The 20,393-nt window shown below is 39.3% G+C and overlaps 1 protein-coding gene across 3 annotated transcripts in view; it reads left to right on the forward strand.

The window, feature by feature from the left end:
* The window catches only part of EXOC2 (exocyst complex component 2), a 262,822-nt gene that overhangs the window by 88,221 nt on the left and 154,208 nt on the right, over positions 1-20,393 (forward strand). For all 3 annotated transcript variants that reach the window (XM_089686128.1, XM_089686129.1, XM_089686130.1), the window contains exon 6: positions 18,840-18,920. In XM_089686128.1, the coding sequence (XP_089542254.1) occupies positions 18,840-18,920 (81 nt within the window). The remainder of the gene's footprint in view (positions 1-18,839; positions 18,921-20,393) is intronic.

The raw sequence follows: 20,393 nt of genomic DNA on the forward strand, positions 1-20,393 counted from the left end.
ATTGGGATGAAATCCTTGGATTCATTTCCAGACCCTACGCTGGTGCAGTGGGTCCTGGGCTCCTCGTGGTGCACGGCAATGCCCAGCCTCATGTGGCAACAGTATACAGGCAGTTCCTGAGGAATGAAGGAATTAATACCATTGAATGGCCCCTATGCTCTTCTGACCTAAATCCAATAGAACACCTCTGGGATATCATGTTTCAGTCCATCCGATGCTGCCAAGTTGCACCTCAGACTGTCCAGGAGCTCAGTGATGCCCTGGTCCAGATCTGGGAGGAAATACCCCAGGACACCATCCATCATCTCATTAGGACCATGCCCCGACGTTGTCAGGCATGCATACAAGCACGTGGGGGCCATACAAACTACTGAGTACCATTTTGAATTGCTGCAATGAAATTTCAGCGAAATGGACTAGCCTGCTGCATCATTTTTTCACTTTGATTTTCGAGGTGTCTTTGAATTCAGTCCTCTGTAGGTTGATCCTTTTCATTTCCAACAAACGATGGTAACATCCTTATGTTCCTAACACATTACCCAGTCCATATCAGTATAGATATCCAGCATGAGATTTTTCCCCATTGAGATCTGATGTGTTTTCAAAGTGTTCCTTTAATTTTTGTTGAGCAGTGTATATTCATATACATACACATATATACACACCCTTTAGAGCAGTGGTTCTTAACCTTTTTGGAGGTACTGAACCCCACCAGTTTCATATGCGCATTCACCGAACCCTTCTTAATTGGAAAAATAAAATATGATTTTTAAAATTCAAAACATAGGTATATATTTATACATAGGTGCACAAAATGAACAAAACCATTAAGAACAAAGAACAAAACCATTAAAACATGATTTTCACACAAAAACAAAATGAATATTTACCGCAAATCAGTGTGACTTCTGCTGTTGTCTTTCAGAGGCCAGTTCAGAAATGCGTGGCATTACCTTGGCAAGTGCCACTCTCATGTCATTTTCACAACAAAGTCTGTTCCTTTTCTTCGTCTTTATGTCCAGCATCCTCGAAAAGGATTGCTCGCAAAGATATGTTGTAACAAACGGTATGAAAATTCATCCCCCATAGTAATTCATCCCCCATATAGTAATTCATCCCCCATAGTAATTCATCCCCCATATAGTAATTCATCCCCCATATAGTAATTCATCCCCCATAGTAATTCATCCCTCATAGTAATTCATCCCCCATATAGTAATTCATCCCCCATAATAATTCATCCCCCATATAGTAATTCATCCCCCATAGTAATACATTCCCCATATAGTAATTCATCCCCCATAGTAATACATCCCCCATATAGTAATTCATCCCCCATATAGTAATTCATCCCCCATATAGTAATACATCCCCCATATAGTAATACATCCCCCATATAGTAATTCATCCCCCATATAATAATTCATCCCCCATATAGTAATTCATCCCCCATAGTAATACATCCCCCATATAGTAATTCATCCCCCATATAGTAATACATCCCCCATATAGTAATACATCCCCCATATAGTAATTCATCCCCCATATAATAATTCATCCCCCATATAGTAATTCATCCCCCCTATAGTAATTCATTCCCCATATTAATTCATCCCCCATATTAAGTCCCCAAGTCCCCCCTGTGTCAATTCACTTACCTTTGCTCCACGCGTTCCTCTCGCTGTATTCCCGCGCCGTTCTGGTCTTCAGGGCGGACTGTGAGAGGAGCCTAGCTCCTCTCACGTTCGTCACGCTGCCCCGCCTACACACATCCTGACAGCCAATCACTGGCTATCAGGATGTGAGTGGCAGCGAGACTGGCCAATCATTGCATTTGAGTCCCTGCCGCCCGAGAGGAGGGAGGGGAGCGGGCGCCCGACACACAAGAGCCGCGGCTTGCCGACCACTGGGCTAAGCGATGTTGCGTGACCACCTGCAGCCAATGATGGACAAGCGGGGCATGTCATCACAAATCATATGAGTCGGGTGTGGGTCACCTCCGCCGAACCCCCGAGACTGACTCACCGAACCCCTGGGGTTCGATCGAACCCAGGTTAAGAACCACTGCTTTAGAGGTTGTTCCCATATATTTTTTTCATTCTTGGGTTTGAAATCCACTAAGGTCTCTACCTTTATGATCCTTCTGTGTTTGCATGGGATTCCTCCTACAAATCCTCTTTTCCAAAAGCATTGTGATAAGTTACTTGGCATCTTCCTAAAAAGTCCCTGGTTTGTAGAGTGTGGCTGGTACATTAGATTGTGAGCTTCTTTTTATTAAAGGGTCTAAATACACTGTAAAACGCTGATATGAGAATTAATTCTATAAGAAAACAAAGGTTTTTGGGTTTTTTTGTTGACCCTAGTGTCCCTGTGTGCAGAATCACCAACATGCAGGCTGCACAAACTTACACATCCCCTCCAGAGGAGTTCTGTTACATGGCAGACACAGCAGAAAGCCACAACCTGGGCATTATATATACTGTTACTGTTCTTCCTCCGTAGGAAGGAAAAATATGATGTAATGTGTTAGCCAGGAATAAATCTAGAGGTAGAGAAGGCAAAAAGTAGTAAACATTTTTTTTTTTTAAATCAAAGCTTTTGTGCTTGAGCTTTAGTACTCCAAAAGCTTGTATTCTTAGTTAGCCACTAAAAGGTGTCCCATTGACGACTCTTTTTTTACTTTTTCTTTCTTTGAAATCCATTCCCTATTTTCTGGTCCTTTTAGTAATCATGCCAGTCAGAGCTTAAACTCAGCGTAGAACAGATACAGATGTTTAACAAGTAGGGGCTGCATAGCCGCCAAGTGGTTAGGGTTGTCGTTTGAATCCCAACCACAGCACCACCTGCCTGGGGTTTGCATGTATTGCCTGTGCCTGTATGGATTTCCTTCTGATTCTCTGGTCTCCTCCCTCACTCCAAAGACATGCTGGTAGGTTAATTGGCTCCTGTATAAATTGGCCCTAGTATGTGTATGTGTGGATGTGAGTTAGGGACCTTATATTGTAAACTCTTTGAGGGCAGGGACTGATGTGGATGTACAATATATATTACAGGTATATAGTGCACTGTGGCACTATATACCTGTAATAAATAAGGTAACTTATTCACCTGTGCATGCACACCTTACACCACAGTACAGAGCAGGGGCGGACTGACAACTCATGGGGCCCCCGGGCAATAGGGGATCATGGGGCCCCTGTGTCCTTGCCCACACTCAAAAAAGCCTATAAAAGGTAGCAGGGGCATTTCATGGTGCCCCTTACTGACCCCGGGCCCTCGGGAAGTGCCCAAGTTCTCGAATGGTCAGTCCGCCCCTGGTACAGAGTTCCCATGAACTTTGAGGATGGGTGAAAAAAATAAACACAATGTAAAATAACTAAGTGACTAAGACCTGATATTATTCCGTTTTACTTGAGATGTTTAGTTCTTCTTTAAAGCAGATCTCTTTACAATAGAGCTTTCTTCAACATAGTATGGTTTATAATGTAACATTTATTGACCATGAAGGTCTGTATACATTTTCCAGTGATCCTTTTTTAATGTTTGCCTTACCTCCCAACACTTTATTCATTCTGTCAAACTCCATGATCTCTATCCTTCGCTTTCCATTCCCTTCCATCCATCTCACTCAAAACTCCATTTTCACATGTATTAGAATAAGCAGTGATTGAGCCACAATGCTGGATCTGTTGTGCTAAGTCCTAGGACTTCTTCCAGCGATACAAAACTTGAGAGGAAAAACCACCCCAAAAGATAAATATTTCTTTTCTTTTTTGCCATTACAAAGTCATTTTGCTGCTGTTCTAGCACAGGCAGCATTTTTCACTTGCCCGCATTCTAATTTGTTGCCTCAAGTCTGATTGCCTGAGAAAATGTCCTAAATTGATTGGTGCAAGTATTGTTTCTCATGTACAAAATGAGATTGTATAAATAGCTTCTGAAATCTTTACCTTTGCCTGAAATATATTTGTCCAAATATTACACCTATGAGACTATGCTCAAAGAGAACAAACTGCTGTAGGTATGCAGTATATGCAGATCATACCGGCAGTAGCAGCTAATACCCCGCTTCTGTGGCCAAATTCTCAGCTGACAGACAAAGCAGTGCAGTATGTGGTGGAAGAACAAGACATGCAAATGTACATTTCAAGAAGAAATAAAGTGTAAAAAAAGAATAGGTAGTAAGTCAAATAAATTATTAGAACTTAAAAAGAAAAAAATATTTCCTCTCCAAAATAATCACAATGTCCCAGGGATCGTGTCACCTTACACTGCGTGTCATCTACACTTATTAGGTGAGCATCAAACAGTCAAACAAAACAACATTTTTGCAGTCACAAGCATGTCAAAATGGGTCCATCCTCTAAAAGTGGTTGTATAGGAAACCACTCCTCCTCAGGTCCCCTGCCGACACTCCTGTGTCCTCCTCTCTTGTTGGTGCCCTCAATAATAAGTCGATTCCCATGGGTTCATTGTGCAGGCTCTCTCCTGAGACCCGCTGCTGCATGTATTGACACAGACTGCGGGACTGGGCCCTGGCCCCCACTCCCTTGTCACTGGAGTTGACTGACAGGAGCAGGAGCCAATGGCTCTCGCTGCTATCAAGTTGCCCAGGGAGGAGAGAAAGCCAGGAGAGCCGCAGCTCTCATGTACAGCGCTGGAGTGAGATGGGGCATAGGTAAGTATAAGGGTGGGTGAGGGGGGAGTCTGTGGCACAGGTTTTTTACCTTTAATGCACAGAATGGGTAAAAAACCTTGAGACTTTAGAACCATTTTAATTTCTGTTTGAATAAGCCCCACACAATCTTGAATTAAAAAAGACGGAAATGTTTGGGGAAAAAAACCCAATATTTTCTACTTTCTGTTATAAAACATATCCAATGAAAAAATCTAATTTCTTAATAAATTTAGGCCAAAATCTATTATGCTATATGTATTTGGTAAAATTATTCCAATAAGTGTGTATTCATTGGTTTGTGTGAAGTTATAGTGTCTAAAAACTAGTGCATAGATATTGGAATTTACAAAGCCATGATGTTATAATAGGAAAGGCAGTGATCAGCGACTTATAGTGCGACTGTGATAGCGTGGCAGGCAATCTGATGCTAAAAGACCCTTGCTGGGAAGTACACTGGCTGACTTAACTGACACTGACATCAATAGTGACACTAATACAGTGATCAGATATAATACTGTTACTGTACTAATCACACTGGCTGGGAAGGAGTTAACATCTAAGGGCAACCAACGGGTTAACTGTTTGCCTAACAAGTATAATATGTGCTCCTTTTCCTAAGAGATTTGGCTGTTTGGGGGGCATGCACATGTGTGCCCCAAGCATGGAAGCAAGAAGACAATGTTTATTTACATTGCTGAGCTTGAAGCTGCCTCCTGATTACAGTAAATCTACTGTGACTGGGCAGCAAGTGGTTAATGAGAACTTTAGTACTTTCCTGCTATTTTCACAGTCTGTACTTTCCCTAGTAAAGCTGGTCAAACACCAGCAGAATTTTGATAATCACATTTTCATCTTCTGAACATTGGTTTGATTATCTAATGGTTAGTGGGGTTAAAATGATGTTAGTTTTCAGCCATAGTGATGAGAAAATTCAAAGGCGTGAGATGGAAGATTTTTCTTGAAACAAATGAAATTATAACTGTGAGCCCGGTACACCGCATGTAATTCGCACAAGAATCGCACCACATTCCTGTGCGCATTAGATGCAAATTTTTGTGTGGTGCAGTTTGAGCCATATACCAAGAAGGTAGCTTTTTTTAACCACTTCCTGTCTGGACACTTTTACCCCCTTCCTGTCCAGGGCAATTTTCAGCTTTCAGCGCTATCACACTTTGAATGACAATTGCGCGGTCATGCAATACTGTACATATATGAATTTCTTACTGTTTTTTTGAGACAGATAAAGCTTTATTTTGGTGGTATTTATGCACCGCTGGGATTTTTATTTTTTTTGCTATGTAAATGAAAAAGTCCAAAAATTTTGAAAAAAAGTTTTTCTTATAAAATTTTGCAAATAAATAATCTTTCATCATAAATCTTGACCAAAATGTATTCCGTTATCTTTTTAGTAAAAAAAAAATAAGCCAAATTAGTCTATAACCAAAAATTATAATTTTTAAACATTTTTTGAAATTTTCTATTTTATTTTTTTACATTATTATTTGTTTTTTTTTTTTTTTTTTTTTACAGTGATTGCTTTTACACCCATATAGGATGTAAAAGCAATCATTTCTCTTTCTCTCTGTCTGCATTCTTGCAGCCATTGAGAAATACTGAGTGAGCTGTGATTGGTCACACCTTGTCACATGGTACAAGGCTGTTGTGAATAGCCTTGTACCATGTGACCTCTGTGATCATTCACAGATTTCCCACGTAGTAAGCAATGATGTCAGCAAGTGACATCTTGCTTACTACTCTGCATGTGATCACTGATTGGCCAATCAGTGATCACATGATCGGGACCTGTCCAGAGGTCCCGTCCGATGATCGGTGTTTCACTGTCCGGAGTACACAGCGGGCACCGGATTGCGGTGCTGCTCGCTCCCAGGGAGTGCACACAGCTAGAAAAGGCGGGTGCCGTTTATGAATGGCAACCCGCCCCTGGACTGCTACTGTCCTGCCGTTTATAAACTGCAGGCGGACGGCAAGTGGTTAAATCCTCACCTGGATCTCAGTGCATGGGTGTTCTCACCCATGCGATGTGATTTATGGCAATCACATCCCGTTTGCTGTTTCGGGATGTCATTAATTTATCATTGACACCCGCACCAGATCACATGAACGTGATGCGATTGCGATGCTTTATATTCTTTATAGATATGCAGTATGTTCTTTTGATCAAGTGGAAGCAATGATTTTTTGTTTTAGATAGTGGGAAAAAATATTACCTTGTCAAGTTTTTCTTTTCTATCTCCCCATTAGAGAGACTTTCCCTAACCTCCTGTCCAAGTGACGTAACAGTAAATGAAAAGAATATCTACTTCATAATAAGAATTTACCAGGGGACCCAACTAAAAAAGGTTATTTTAGAGAAGTCTGCGCTCTTGTTGGATAAATTCTGTTCATTTCCTATCCAGGTGACCACAGAGAACTTTAAAGGAAATTTCCCTAACGGGGTCACTGCAGTAAAAACTTGAAATGGTCTAAAATGCTCTCTTGTTCTGCGCAAATAAAAAAAAAATAGATGAAGTTTCACTTTAATGGAAACTTTGTCTTCGAGTTCAATACTTTCTGAATTACAGACACAGAAAAGCATGTTTGTACCTACTGACACTAATGTGTTGTCATAGGCTGATCAGCACTTCTTATCTGCATGTCTGCTTTGGGTCTGCAAAACTATTGAAACCATTGGGTCATTGTAACAGCCAGAAATGGGTTTATGAAAAGTGGAGCTCTGCATTGACAGCCTGTATATGTGTGTAAATATAGATTGATATATATATATATATATATATATATATATATATATATATATATATATATATATATATATATATATATATATTGTAAGCTCCAAGGATCAGGACCCTCCTATCCCTCTTGTATTGAACTGTATTGTTGCTGTATTGTCTCCCTTTATATTGTAAAGCGCTGAGCAAACTGTTGGCGCTATATAAATCCTGTATAATAATAATAAAAAAATATATATATAATTTATATTTATTTTTCAGTACAGTCAGTTAATTTGGCTTTGTTTTGTCACAATTTCAGACAGGCATGTTGGTGCAGCAAAGCTAAAAGCCATATAACCATCCTTTTACCATAAATGCATTAATGTTTTATAAATGCCCCCTAATTTTTACAGGGCATTTTGATGTTTTAATTGTCATGGTCTCTGCATGAAATGTTCAATGTTGTAATATAAGGAATGTGAGAGAAAGCAAGGCAACTTTGATGTGGGAATTGTTATTTGTAGCTGTTGCTCCAGTAGTCCAATGAAAAGCTTTAGTGTAACTAGCTTTCAATTTCACATGTATACAGTCATTTGCAGTATCAACACTCCTAAGTCTAATAACAATATTCTGTACTAGCAGATACTCAATTTTAAAGGAACATTTTAATTATCTACCACATTTGTGATGTATTCAGTGTGTGATCTATTTATTTTTATGGCAATTCCCCTGTAATGAGTTAAACTGCAAACATCACTAGGATTGCATAATTGCATGTTAGTTAAAATGATGAATGGAAACATTTTGCAGAGATTCGAACCAAAAAACCTGAAATGGCAAATTAATGATTTTACAATTAAAGGATACCTAACTTTTTTATATTTTTAAAAACCAACAGAAACCTCAAAGTCTCTGCTACATGGTTTGTAAATTTATGGTTAGGCAGTTTTCACATTTTGTGTTAAAATAAAATTACCTGTTAGAATGGTATAATTGCCTGCTGGAGGGTTAAAAAGAGAAATCTAAAAATGGCAGAATTATAGATATCATTCTCATAGCATACCTGGATTTTCTCTTCTTGGAGCAACGTTTCGAAAGAAGGTGGACAGGTACTGTATCTTTTCAAAGTTCATAGAAAACAGCGTATAGACAATATTTCTCTCACTCTGTGTTAAAATGGTGGGGGCATGTTATATAAATTAGTTAATATTATTAAATATTTATATAAAATAATATAAATTTAAAAGTAGTACTATAAAAAAAGAAGTCTCATAGGAATTCTAAATGATCCCATAGTCAAATTATTAGGCATTCTGCTTGAATTAGAATATGGACAAATGGCACAATAAATGTAAAATTACATCTACACATTGACTAGTGTAGTTGGTATTGGAAGGTTTTTGTGTGTGTGTGTAGGGAGTGGTGGTCTTATCAAAAGAACTGGTCATGTTAATCTCAATGGGCATATTTTACTTTAAGGTTGCTGCTGGATTGGATGCATCACAAGGTACTGGGTCATAGCTGTACTGTTGCCCATCCTATCCTTCTCTTATCCCACAATGCACTGCTTTTTATCAGTAGTATAGCCAAGTAGTAAGCCAGGGCTGTAAAGGTTTTTTTTATAGAAACTTGGAGGGACTCCATCAGTACTATGTATCGCCTATAGTTTTTCCTCTCCAGCAAGAACCTAACTTTAGAAATATGGGTCTCCTTTGAAGGTTCAGGCTATTCAAAATTAAAGTGTTACTAAACCCACAACAGTAAAAATCAGTCTGTATATGCAGTAAAGCATTCTTGTTATACTCACTGTGGAACATAAAGGGTTAATCCTCTGCATTGTGTAAAAAGGCTGTTTGGTCCTGTCTTCTCTGATCCTCCATTTCTTTTACTGTCCCCAATCCATCTGTTGATAGAACAGAGCCTTGGGGGCAAGCTGCATTAGTTTAGTTTGGTGTGTATTGCTAGAGAGGTTTTTTTCCTCTTGAGAGGGCGAATGTGATCAGCACAGGACCAATCAGCACTGTCCAGACAGAGGGACAGGGTTTATGCAGCCTCATAGGACAGTCAGAGAAGAATGAAAACTTCTCCTACAAGCTCTAACCAGTGCTCTGCTGCACACTGATAGAAGTCACAAGACTGTATATACTGCTGATGAGAAAAGGTATTTAGCAGTTTATATTTACTAAAATGTATTTCCATGTTCTGTGTACTGTGGGAGATCAGATATAGTGAATGAGGGTCCTGGGTTTAGTAACACTTTAATGCCCCAGTTTTGGGTAGATGATAGCAGGTTAATGCACGATTACCGTAGCTCCTGTGTGAACTGACACATACAGAGCAGTGCTTGTGGTGTCAATAGGAGTTAAGATTTAGCAACATTATTGTTAAATTGTAACTACTCTTGTTCATTCAAAGCAAATTACCTGCTCTGTGCAATGATTTTGCACAGAATAGCCCTGATGCTCTTCTTCGCCGGTCCCCACAAAAACATTAATAAACAGGCCTTGTGTGTTTAGTGTTTGTGTATATGTATATGTGTATGCACTGGTGTATTTTGGTTTTGTGCTGCCCTAGGCAAGACTAAAAAATTGCCCCCCCCCGCATCTAAATTTGCCCCACCCTTTCATCTGCAAACTCCACTTCTTCCTCTTTAGGCTCTACCTCTTCCTATTAGAGCTCCACCCTTTGACAACGATGGGGCACTATTCCTCCCACTGATACCAATGATGGGGCACTATTCCTCCCACTGATACCAATGATGGGGCACTATTCCTCCCACTGACACTAATGATGGGGCACTATTCTTCCCACTAACACCAATGATGGGGCACTATTCTTCCCACTGATACCAATGATGGGGCACTATTCTTCCCACTGACACTAATGATGGGGCACTATTCTTCCCACTGACACCAATGATGGGGCACTATTCTTCCCACTGACACCAATGATGGGGCACTATTCTTCCCACTGACACCAATGATGGGGCACTATTCTTCCCACTGACACTAATGATGGGGCACTATTCCTCACACTGACACTAATGATGGGGCACTATTCCTTCCCACTGACACCAATGATGGGGCACTATTCTTCACACTGACACTAATGGTGGGGCACTATTCCTCCCACTGACACCAATGATGGGGCACTATTCCTCCCATTGATACCAATGATGGGGCACTATTCCTCCCACTGACACTAATGATGGGGCACTATTCCTCACACTAACAGTAATGATGGGGCACGATTCCTCGCTCTGACACCAATGATGGGGTACTATTCCTCCCCTTGATACCAATGATGGGGCATGATTCTTCCCACTGACACTAATGATGGAGTACTATTCCTGACACTGACACCAATGATGGGACACTATTCCTCCCACTGACACTAATGATGGGGCACTATTCCTCTCACTGACACCAATGATGGAGTACTTTTCCTACCACTGATACCATTGATGGGGCACTATTCCTCCCACTGACACCAATGATGGGGCACTATTCCTCCCACTGACACCAATGATGGAGTACTTTTCCTACCACTGATACCATTGATGGGGCACTATTCCTCCCACTGATACCAATGATGGGGCACTATTCCTCCCACTGACACCAATGATGGGACACTATTCCTCCCACTGACACTAATGATGGGGCACTATTCCTCCCACTGATACCAACAATGGGGCACTATTCCTCCCACTGACACTAATGATGGAGTACTTTTCCTCCCACTGATACCATTGATGGGGCATGATTCCTCACACTGATACCAATGATGGGGCGCTATTCCTCACACTGATACCAATGATGGGGCACTATTCCTCCCACTGACACTAATGATGGAGTACTATTGCTCCCACTGATACCAATGATGGTGCCCCATCATTAGTGTCAGTGTGTGTGTTTTTATATAACGACCAATAATGCTAATTTGTAGAGATAAAGGGGGACATTGCCTTTTCAAAACTGAATTTGTCTAGATAGGTTAACATGTTTTATGGTGATATTCTCTTGAAAAGTATGGTCTCGCTCACTTATATAGCGCACGTCTTAGCCCCCCCCCCTTGTACTTTGTATGATTTACTTCAACTTAACTTTGCTGAATGGAATATGTTTCATGTTAGTACTGTAATGTATAAATGTTTGTAATTATTGCTTGTGTTGATATGTAGTTTGTGTAGTTATTTTTCTTATATTGAACACTTTGCATGTGATTGATGTATGTGATGACATAAAAAGCTAATGTTTAGAAAAAGTACATTGCATGTAAAATTAAAGTCAAAATTTTGGTGCGTCCTATTTTCTAGCATCTTTAGGCTTTTATCTAACTGATAAACTAAGAAATGTGGGGGTTTCATAAATTAATAATGTGCAGCACTTATTGGTCACTGCAGAGCACCCCCGACCCCATAATCATAGATACTGCATTGGGCTGAGTGTACATAGTGCAGAGCACCCCCGACCCCATAATCATAGATACTGCATTGGGCTGAGTGTACATAGTGCAGAGCACCCCCGACCCCATAATCATAGATACTGCATTGGGCTGAGTGTACATAGTGCAGAGCACCCCCGACCCCACAATCATAGATACTGCATTGGGCTGAGTGTACATAGTGCAGGGCACCCCCGACCCCACAATCATAGATACTGCATTGGGCTGAGTGTACATAGTGCAGAGCACCCCCGAGCCCATAATCATAGATACTGCATTGGGCTGAGTGTACATAGTGCAGAGCACCCCCGACCCCATAATCATAGATACTGCATTGGGCTGAGTGTACATAGTGCAGAGCACCCCCGACCCCATAATCATAGATACTGCATTGGGCTGAGTGTACATAGTGCAGAGCACCCCCGAGCCCATAATCATAGATACTGCATTGGGCTGAGTGTACATAGTGCAGAGCACCCCTGAGCCTACAATCATAGATACTGCATTGGGCTGAGTGTACATAGTGCAGAGCACCCCCGACCCCATAATCATAGATACTGCATTGGGCTGAGTGTACATAGTGCAGAGCACCCCCGAGGCCATAATCATAGATACTGCATTGGGCTGAGTGTACATAGTGCAGAGCACCCCCGACCCCACAATCATAGATACTGCATTGGGCTGAGTGTACATAGTGCAGAGCACCCCCGACCCCATAATCATAGATACTGCATTGGGCTGAGTGTACATAGTGCAGAGCACCCCCGACCCCATAATCATAGATACTGCATTGGGCTGAGTGTACATAGTGCAGAGCACCCCCGAGGCCATAATCATAGATACTGCATTGGGCTGAGTGTACATAGTGCAGAGCACCCCCGACCCCATAATCATAGATACTGCATTGGGCTGAGTGTACATAGTGCAGAGCACCCCCGACCCCATAATCATAGATACTGCATTGGGCTGAGTGTACATAGTGCAGAGCACCCCCGACCCCATAATCATAGATACTGCATTGGGCTGAGTGTACATAGTGGTCAAATGTGTAGACACATTTTATGTTGTCAAATGTATTGTCTGAACTCAGTGGGGTTTTTTTTTAAACAATACAACATGGTGCTGCCATCTTCTAGGTTGTGCAAGTGGCAAAGTTGTGTAAATCACAAAACTGGCTCAACAGATTTACAAATGTTTTGGTAGGTTATACAGTTTATCTGTGTGTATTACACCTAAATCCATATAAAATGGAAAAATTAACAGTTCACAAAAAATATCCAGCCTAGTATAGTGATGATTTTTTTCATTACTGGTCAGCAAATAGTGTCTGTAACTACCTAAAGACATAAGGCTGTCGAATTGGATCAATGCTAAATGAACACATTAGCGTGATTGCTTAACACGTGATTCCTACTCGACTTAAATTTCTGTGTGGAGTCCTGTGCAGACCTGTTTTGTGTTTTCTGTGTTTCTTATGTTTAATCTGTTCTCTTTTTTGACAATGCTTGAGCAGCACAGTGGCTAAATGGTTAGCACTTTCGCCTGGCAGTACTCGGGTCATTGGTTCAAATCTCAGCCACGGCACCACTTGCCTGGAGTTTGCATGTTCTCCCTGTGCCTGTGTGGGTTTCCTCCAGGTACTCTGGTTTCCTCCCACACTCCAAAGACATGCCAGTAGGTGAATTGGTTCCTGTTTAAATTGGCCCTAGTATGTATATGTATGAATGTGATTTAGGGACCTTACAATATTCAATTTACCATGGATGCCTACATTATAGACTGGACCAGCTGTCTTTCTACCTGTGATACCAATGATGGGGCACTATTCCTCCCACTGACACTAATGATGGAGTACTATTGCTCCCACTGATACCAATGATGGTGCCCCATCATTAGTGTCAGTGTGTGTGTTTTTATATAACGACCAATAATGCTAATTTGTAGAGATAAAGGGGGACATTGCCTTTTCAAAACTGAATTTGTCTAGATAGGTTAACATGTTTTATGGTGATATTCTCTTGAAAAGTATGGTCTCGCTCACTTATATAGCGCACGTCTTAGCCCCCCCCCCTTGTACTTTGTATGATTTACTTCAACTTAACTTTGCTGAATGGAATATGTTTCATGTTAGTACTGTAATGTATAAATGTTTGTAATTATTGCTTGTGTTGATATGTAGTTTGTGTAGTTATTTTTCTTATATTGAACACTTTGCATGTGATTGATGTATGTGATGACATAAAAAGCTAATGTTTAGAAAAAGTACATTGCATGTAAAATTAAAGTCAAAATTTTGGTGCGTCCTATTTTCTAGCATCTTTAGGCTTTTATCTAACTGATAAACTAAGAAATGTGGGGGTTTCATACCTAAATACACTTATTAATCAATATAAATGAAACTAGTGCAATATCCCCATATATAAATAGTACGTCCCTGGTGGTAAAGTGATAAACAAATAATACCTCTTAAACTATGCAAATATGCAAATATAAATAAAAAACTAGTGCAATATCCTCATATATGCATTAAACATCCCTGGTGGTATAGTGATGGACAACTAATACCTCTTAAACTGTGCAAAAGTGATACTTGAATTCAATTAATTAAACCAATTAAATAAAATATTAATTACAATAAATTAAATTGTGATGCCACACTGTGCAAAATCATGAAAAAGTGTTCAAATAATGTCACTCCATGCTGCAATAGTGCTTTTCGTGAAAATCTTGACGTGACTCCCCTCAATAATAGCCAAAATGCCCCCTCACCTTCAATTTTTTAACACCTCTTGTGCCCAAATGATGATATCCGAATGTGGTGACAGATCCTCTAGACCAGATATGCTCTCACCTGGTTTATAGGACCAAACCACTAGGTAAGGTCATATATATCGCTTGTGTCCCTCTGTTAGGACCAATGCTATTGTCCGGTTTGGATGATTCTGCAGTCCTAAATAATTCCATCTTTTCACTTTCTCCTTATTGGTCCTCGTTAGGCATTCATGCATAGGGAAAAAATCACCAAAACAGTGCTTATCCTTTTAAAACATGTATTAGCTTAAATCAATTTCCAATTTTCCACTCACATTTACAAGGTGTCTAAGCCCACCACAGTATAGGTCTTGTTAAGTAATAAGAAATAAACATCCATCGAAACAGTCTGCAGCTAGCTATCGTATTACCGCATCCAAATACTCTCAAGCATCGTGATGTCAAAGCCCCTCCCCTACGCGTTACCTACAGGGTCACGTGGCTTCATCAGGGGGAATGATTGGATGACACAGTGTTCTCTCTTATGTATCAGCAGGCACCATTTTCTTGTTGCTGTTTGTTAAGCAATCGCAGCTACTTTTCCGTGGCCAATTACTTTACCCGGTGCTTTCGTCTGATCCTCTCTCAAAGATATATACATACATACATCGTGATCGATCCTAAAAAATGTCTACATATACATTCCAACACATAAATACCAATACATTCCAACACATATGGTAAATACCAATACTGCAGATACATCTGTACTTTGCATGCATCTACTGTGCTTGGTATATCTTAATGTTATTGTAGATAAAATACCTATCTGGATCTCTGCCTAGATGTTCAGCCTCGAATCCACTACTCTAGTGGACAATTCCTATATTTTCATTATACTACTTAACCTGCGAGGTTCTTTGCACACTCATGTATAATTATTTGATGCAAAATATAAAAATATAAAATAAAAAATATATATTTAAAAATAAAAATAAGATTAAAAATAAATATATTTTTTATTTTATATTTTTATGTTTTATTTTTATTCATATTGAAGGAGAGTATATCCATCTAAGCCGGACATTCACTTTGCACATTGGGATATTATTGTTGTTTTTTCAGAGACTTTTTATTATGTTTATTATTTTTTATTTTTATTTTTTAATCTCTTATTTATTTTTTTAATCTCACTTATCAAATTATATGATGAATTTTTTTCACTGATGGAAGATTTGCACATTGTTATAAGGAATGCACATTTAGTGACGTGATAATGATATGAATTTATTTTACTAGTTATATTTTTATATAATTAGTTACGTTTAATATTAATTTATTTTTCACAAGTCATAATTTTATATAATCAGTCACGTTATATCATTCATTTTCATATTGTATTTATTTATAAGCACTTAGCACTTTTTGATTTACACTTCTTTGTGGATATTGGAGCGCGGTTAATATTTAAACCAATCATATTGGGTACAAGCAGCCTGCCCATAGATGGTTAGAATCTTGGACAGTCCTTGCTGAACCAACCGAGATTCTAACCATCTATGACCAGCTTACAAGAAAATTGTACAAGAACATTTTATAATGTATGGCCTGCCTAAGCATAAGCTGCTGCAGATGCTGGTTTTAAAGTCAACTTTTTGCTTGAATAATTATGGCCACATTTTATTATATACTGCTTTGCCTGCAACCCTAAATGCTTTTCTACAGTAAATATGTATAGCAAATTTTCAAACATTTCCCATAAGAAGAATTATGTGCACCCAAAAAAAATGCAATAACAAAAGAGATACAGCAGGTAAAATAAATACTGTATTGAACACGTTACCATTTTTCTTGGTAAATATATTTCTAAAGGTGCTATTGACATGACAGTTTGCCATATGTCGGTAACAACCCATGCAATCCATGCATACAAAGAAACCAAAACAAATAAGTTCATAAATTAAGTTATGTGTAATAAAATAGAATGACCACAGGAAAAAGTATTGAACACGCTAACTGAAATGTATTTAATACTTCAATACAAAATCCTTTGTTGGTAATGACAGCTTCAAGACGCCTCCCTTATGGAGAAACTAGTCACATGCATTGCTCTGGTGTGATTTTGGCCCATTCTTCCACACAAAACAATCTTGAAGGTTCTGTGGGCATCTTCAATTAACTTTTGATCTTTAGTTCTTTACATAGATTTTCTTTTAGAGTCAAGTCAGGTGTTTGGCTGGGCCATTCTAGCAACTTTATTTTCTTTCTTTAAAACCAATTGATAGTTTCCTTGGCTATGGTATTTGGGTTCCTTGCCTTGCTATTGTCCCACCTCTTCACTGTTGGGATGGTGTTTTTAGGTTGATGTGCAGTGCCACTTGGCCTCCAACCATAGTGTGTATTATGACATCCCAAGAGTTCAATTTTGGTCTCATATGACCAGACTGTATTCTCCCAGTATTTCACAGGCTTTTCTAAATGTTATGCAGCTAACGTGAAACAAATTTGCTTTTTCTTTAGCAATGGGGTCTTGCGTGGCATACAGGTCATGGCGGTTGAGTACATTACTTATTGTTTTCTTTGAAACAATTGTACCTGCTAATTCCAGGTCTTTCTGGAGCTCTCCATAAGTGGTCCTTGCCTCTTGGACTACTCATCTGATAATTCTTTTCACTCCTCTGTCAGAAATCTTGCGAGGACCACCTGGTCTTGTCTGGTATATGGTGAAATTATATATTTTCCACTTTCAGATTATGGCCCCAACAGTGCTCACTGGAACATTTAGACGTTTAGAACTCCTTCCATAACCAATTCCATCAGTATATTTTGCAACAATAAGGTTGCGAAGATCTTGAGAGAGAGCTTTGCTTTTACCCATCATGAAGTGTTTCTTGTGTGACATCTTGGTAATGAGACACCTTTTTATAGGCCATCAGTTGAGACTGAACCAGCTGATATAAATTTGCACTGACAAAGGGGCAGGATTGCTTTCTAATTACTGATAGATTCCAGCTGGTGTCTTGGCTTTCCATGCCTTTTTGCACCTCCCTTTCTTCATGCGTTCACTACTTTTTCCCTGCGTCATTCCATTTTACTACACATAACTTAATTTCTGAACTTATTTGTTTTGGTTTCTTGGCATGTGTTGTTACTGACATGTGGTGAAAATGTCATGTCAATAGCCTTTAGAAATATATTTACTTAGAAAAATGGTGACGTGTTCAAATACTGTACTTCTTTTACCCGCTGTACATGTCAAATTGCACCTTTATTCTTCTAGATCTCTAGTACATTGTATGTCCTAAATACTTTATGTATGCAGCAGACTAAAAAGCTTTTCAATATTGAAATATATCCAAAAGGACAGTAGTAATTTTGAGTTAAAGCTGAACGCCAGTGAGGAAAATATTAATTATTTAATATCATGTGTCTCCTCTGCTCCCAGTATGTGGATGTGCCCTCAACGTCCTACACGACATCATTAAGATAAAAAAAGCTGAAGTGCAACGCCAACCAAAAATATTTTTTTTTTTTTTGAGATTTAGATAGAGGAGGTGAATGTTAAATTCTCTGTCAAATTTTTATATCTCAGTCGATGACATTTTCTTGCAGTTGCAGTCCCCTGGGGCACAGTAGGAAGTGATTCGAAGTCTCCCCAAGTGCAGAGATCCCCCAAGATCCTACCTTTGATATTTGTTTCTGCAACAAGTGCTTCCACAACTTTATTCCCTATGAGTATTCCAATGACAAGTGTAACATATGGAATTTTGCCTCGCTTGTCTCAGTGACATTGGTCACAAGGACAAATAGTGAGGATAGATTGCCACCAAAGGGAAACAAAAAGCAGGAACAACCCGACAAAGGCTGTAACCCTATTCCACTCTATTCAAATCTGGAAAATAAATCTGAAAAAACGTTTTACTTTACCATGCCAGTGCATACAACTCCAGACCTTAAAGTACAAAAAATTGTGAATCCTTCTTTTAATTCTTTATTGTTGCACAACCATCTTTTACTAAAGTTTTTGCAAAAATTATGAAATTCTTGCTTTGCTTACTGGATAGAACAATTCTGAATCATTATTTCACCTTTATTTTTTAAATTGCATTTTTCAGGAAATGTTGAGTTTGATATTTTTATCTAAGGTTGCTTGGGTAGAAATTGTATAAGGGCTGCTGTTTGTGAACTGTTAAGTGCGACTTGTGTACATTTTCTGATGACCATTTATTTTCCAGCAATCCATCAAAAATTAGAAGCGGATGGTACGGAAAAAGTGGAAGGTTCAATGACGCAAAAATTGGAAAAGGTTCTGAAAAGTAAGTTTTATATTCCCTTAAAAACATCTATTAACAGCTAAACAGCTTGCTTTCATTCCACTTCTTCTAACACGATCACACTTATTTCCAAATCTAAATTCACTTAGTACACAGTGACTCAAACGCATTATGCAAAGAAAATGTAAGATTTGATGATGGAGTTTCTGACTTTTCTTCCGTTTCCTAAAATTTTAAATAAACTCCGAGGCCACTGCTTTAAATATTTTAAAATTAAATATACAGGAAAACACAATCTTTGATATTGCTTTAACTTGCTAGGGTAATGAATTGCTGCATTTTATGCCAGTCATCTTCAGATTTTGCATTTTCTTTTTTAGTTATTTGGGTCTTATATTTGTTTAATTATTCTGCATAACTCCATAATCTAGTTGCAATTAATGTCTTTTAGAATTTAGGGTCTTCTAAAAGAATTGCTTTTTATTTTACCATGTCATCGCCTTTATAAGTATTTAAAACATATCTGCAGTTAGTCATGCTATTATAAACAGCATTTACATCTGTCATTAATAGGGATGAACGAAACTGGAGGTTTTGCTTCGTAGACCTTTCAATAAATAGAGGAGATTTTGCTGAAAATTCACCAGATGCAATAGAGTCAATAAGAAAAGCAATATTAAAGCACAACTTTGGGTGCTAGGCTCTCCCTCACTTGGTGTGTTTTTCTATGATTCTTCTTACTGTTTCCAGATGTCCTCAGGGTAGCCACATGATGTGCAGGGTCCTCCAATTCCTCCGATCTTCTCCCGGAGATGGGCAGTCCCAAATGATGCAAAGAGCAGTGCTGAGGTCGTCATGTCAACACTGCTTTCTGCATCAATACAATTTTTTTTTTTTATTACAGGAACTTATATAGCGCCGTCAATTTACGCAGCACTTTACATATATATATTGTACATTCACATCAGTCCCTAAACCTCAAGGGGCGTACAATCTACGGTCCCTAACTCACATTCATACATACTAGGGCCAATTTAGACAGGAGCCAATTACCAGCATGTCTTTGGAGAGTGGGAGGAAACCGGAGTACCCGGAGGAAACCTACGTAGGCACAGGGAGAACATGCAAACTCCAGGCAGGTGATGCCGTGGTCAGGATTTGAACCAGCAACCCTAGTACTGCCAGGCGGAAGTGCTAACCATTTAGCCACAGTGCCGCGGAGCCCAGGTTGGCCTGGGATAGCCAGCCCCTCCACGCCGCCACGCCAGGGGAGGAGGGGGGCCGGCACAGTAATCATTTCTCCTTCTCTCTGGCTGCATTCTTGCAGCCATTGAGAACTACTGTGTGAGCTGTGATTGGTTACAGCTTGTCACATGGTACAAGGCTGTTGTGAATAGCCTTGTACCATGTGACCTCTGTGATCATTCACAGATTTCACACGTAGTAAGCAATGATGTCAGAAGTGACATCTTGCTTACTACTCTGCATGTGATCACTGATTGGCCAATCAGTGAT

Source organism: Staurois parvus, unplaced genomic scaffold (genome assembly GCF_062004578.1).
Source record: "Staurois parvus isolate SC_StPar_1 unplaced genomic scaffold, SC_StPar_1.0 ptg000391l, whole genome shotgun sequence".
Taxonomy (NCBI): Eukaryota; Metazoa; Chordata; class Amphibia; order Anura; family Ranidae; genus Staurois; species Staurois parvus.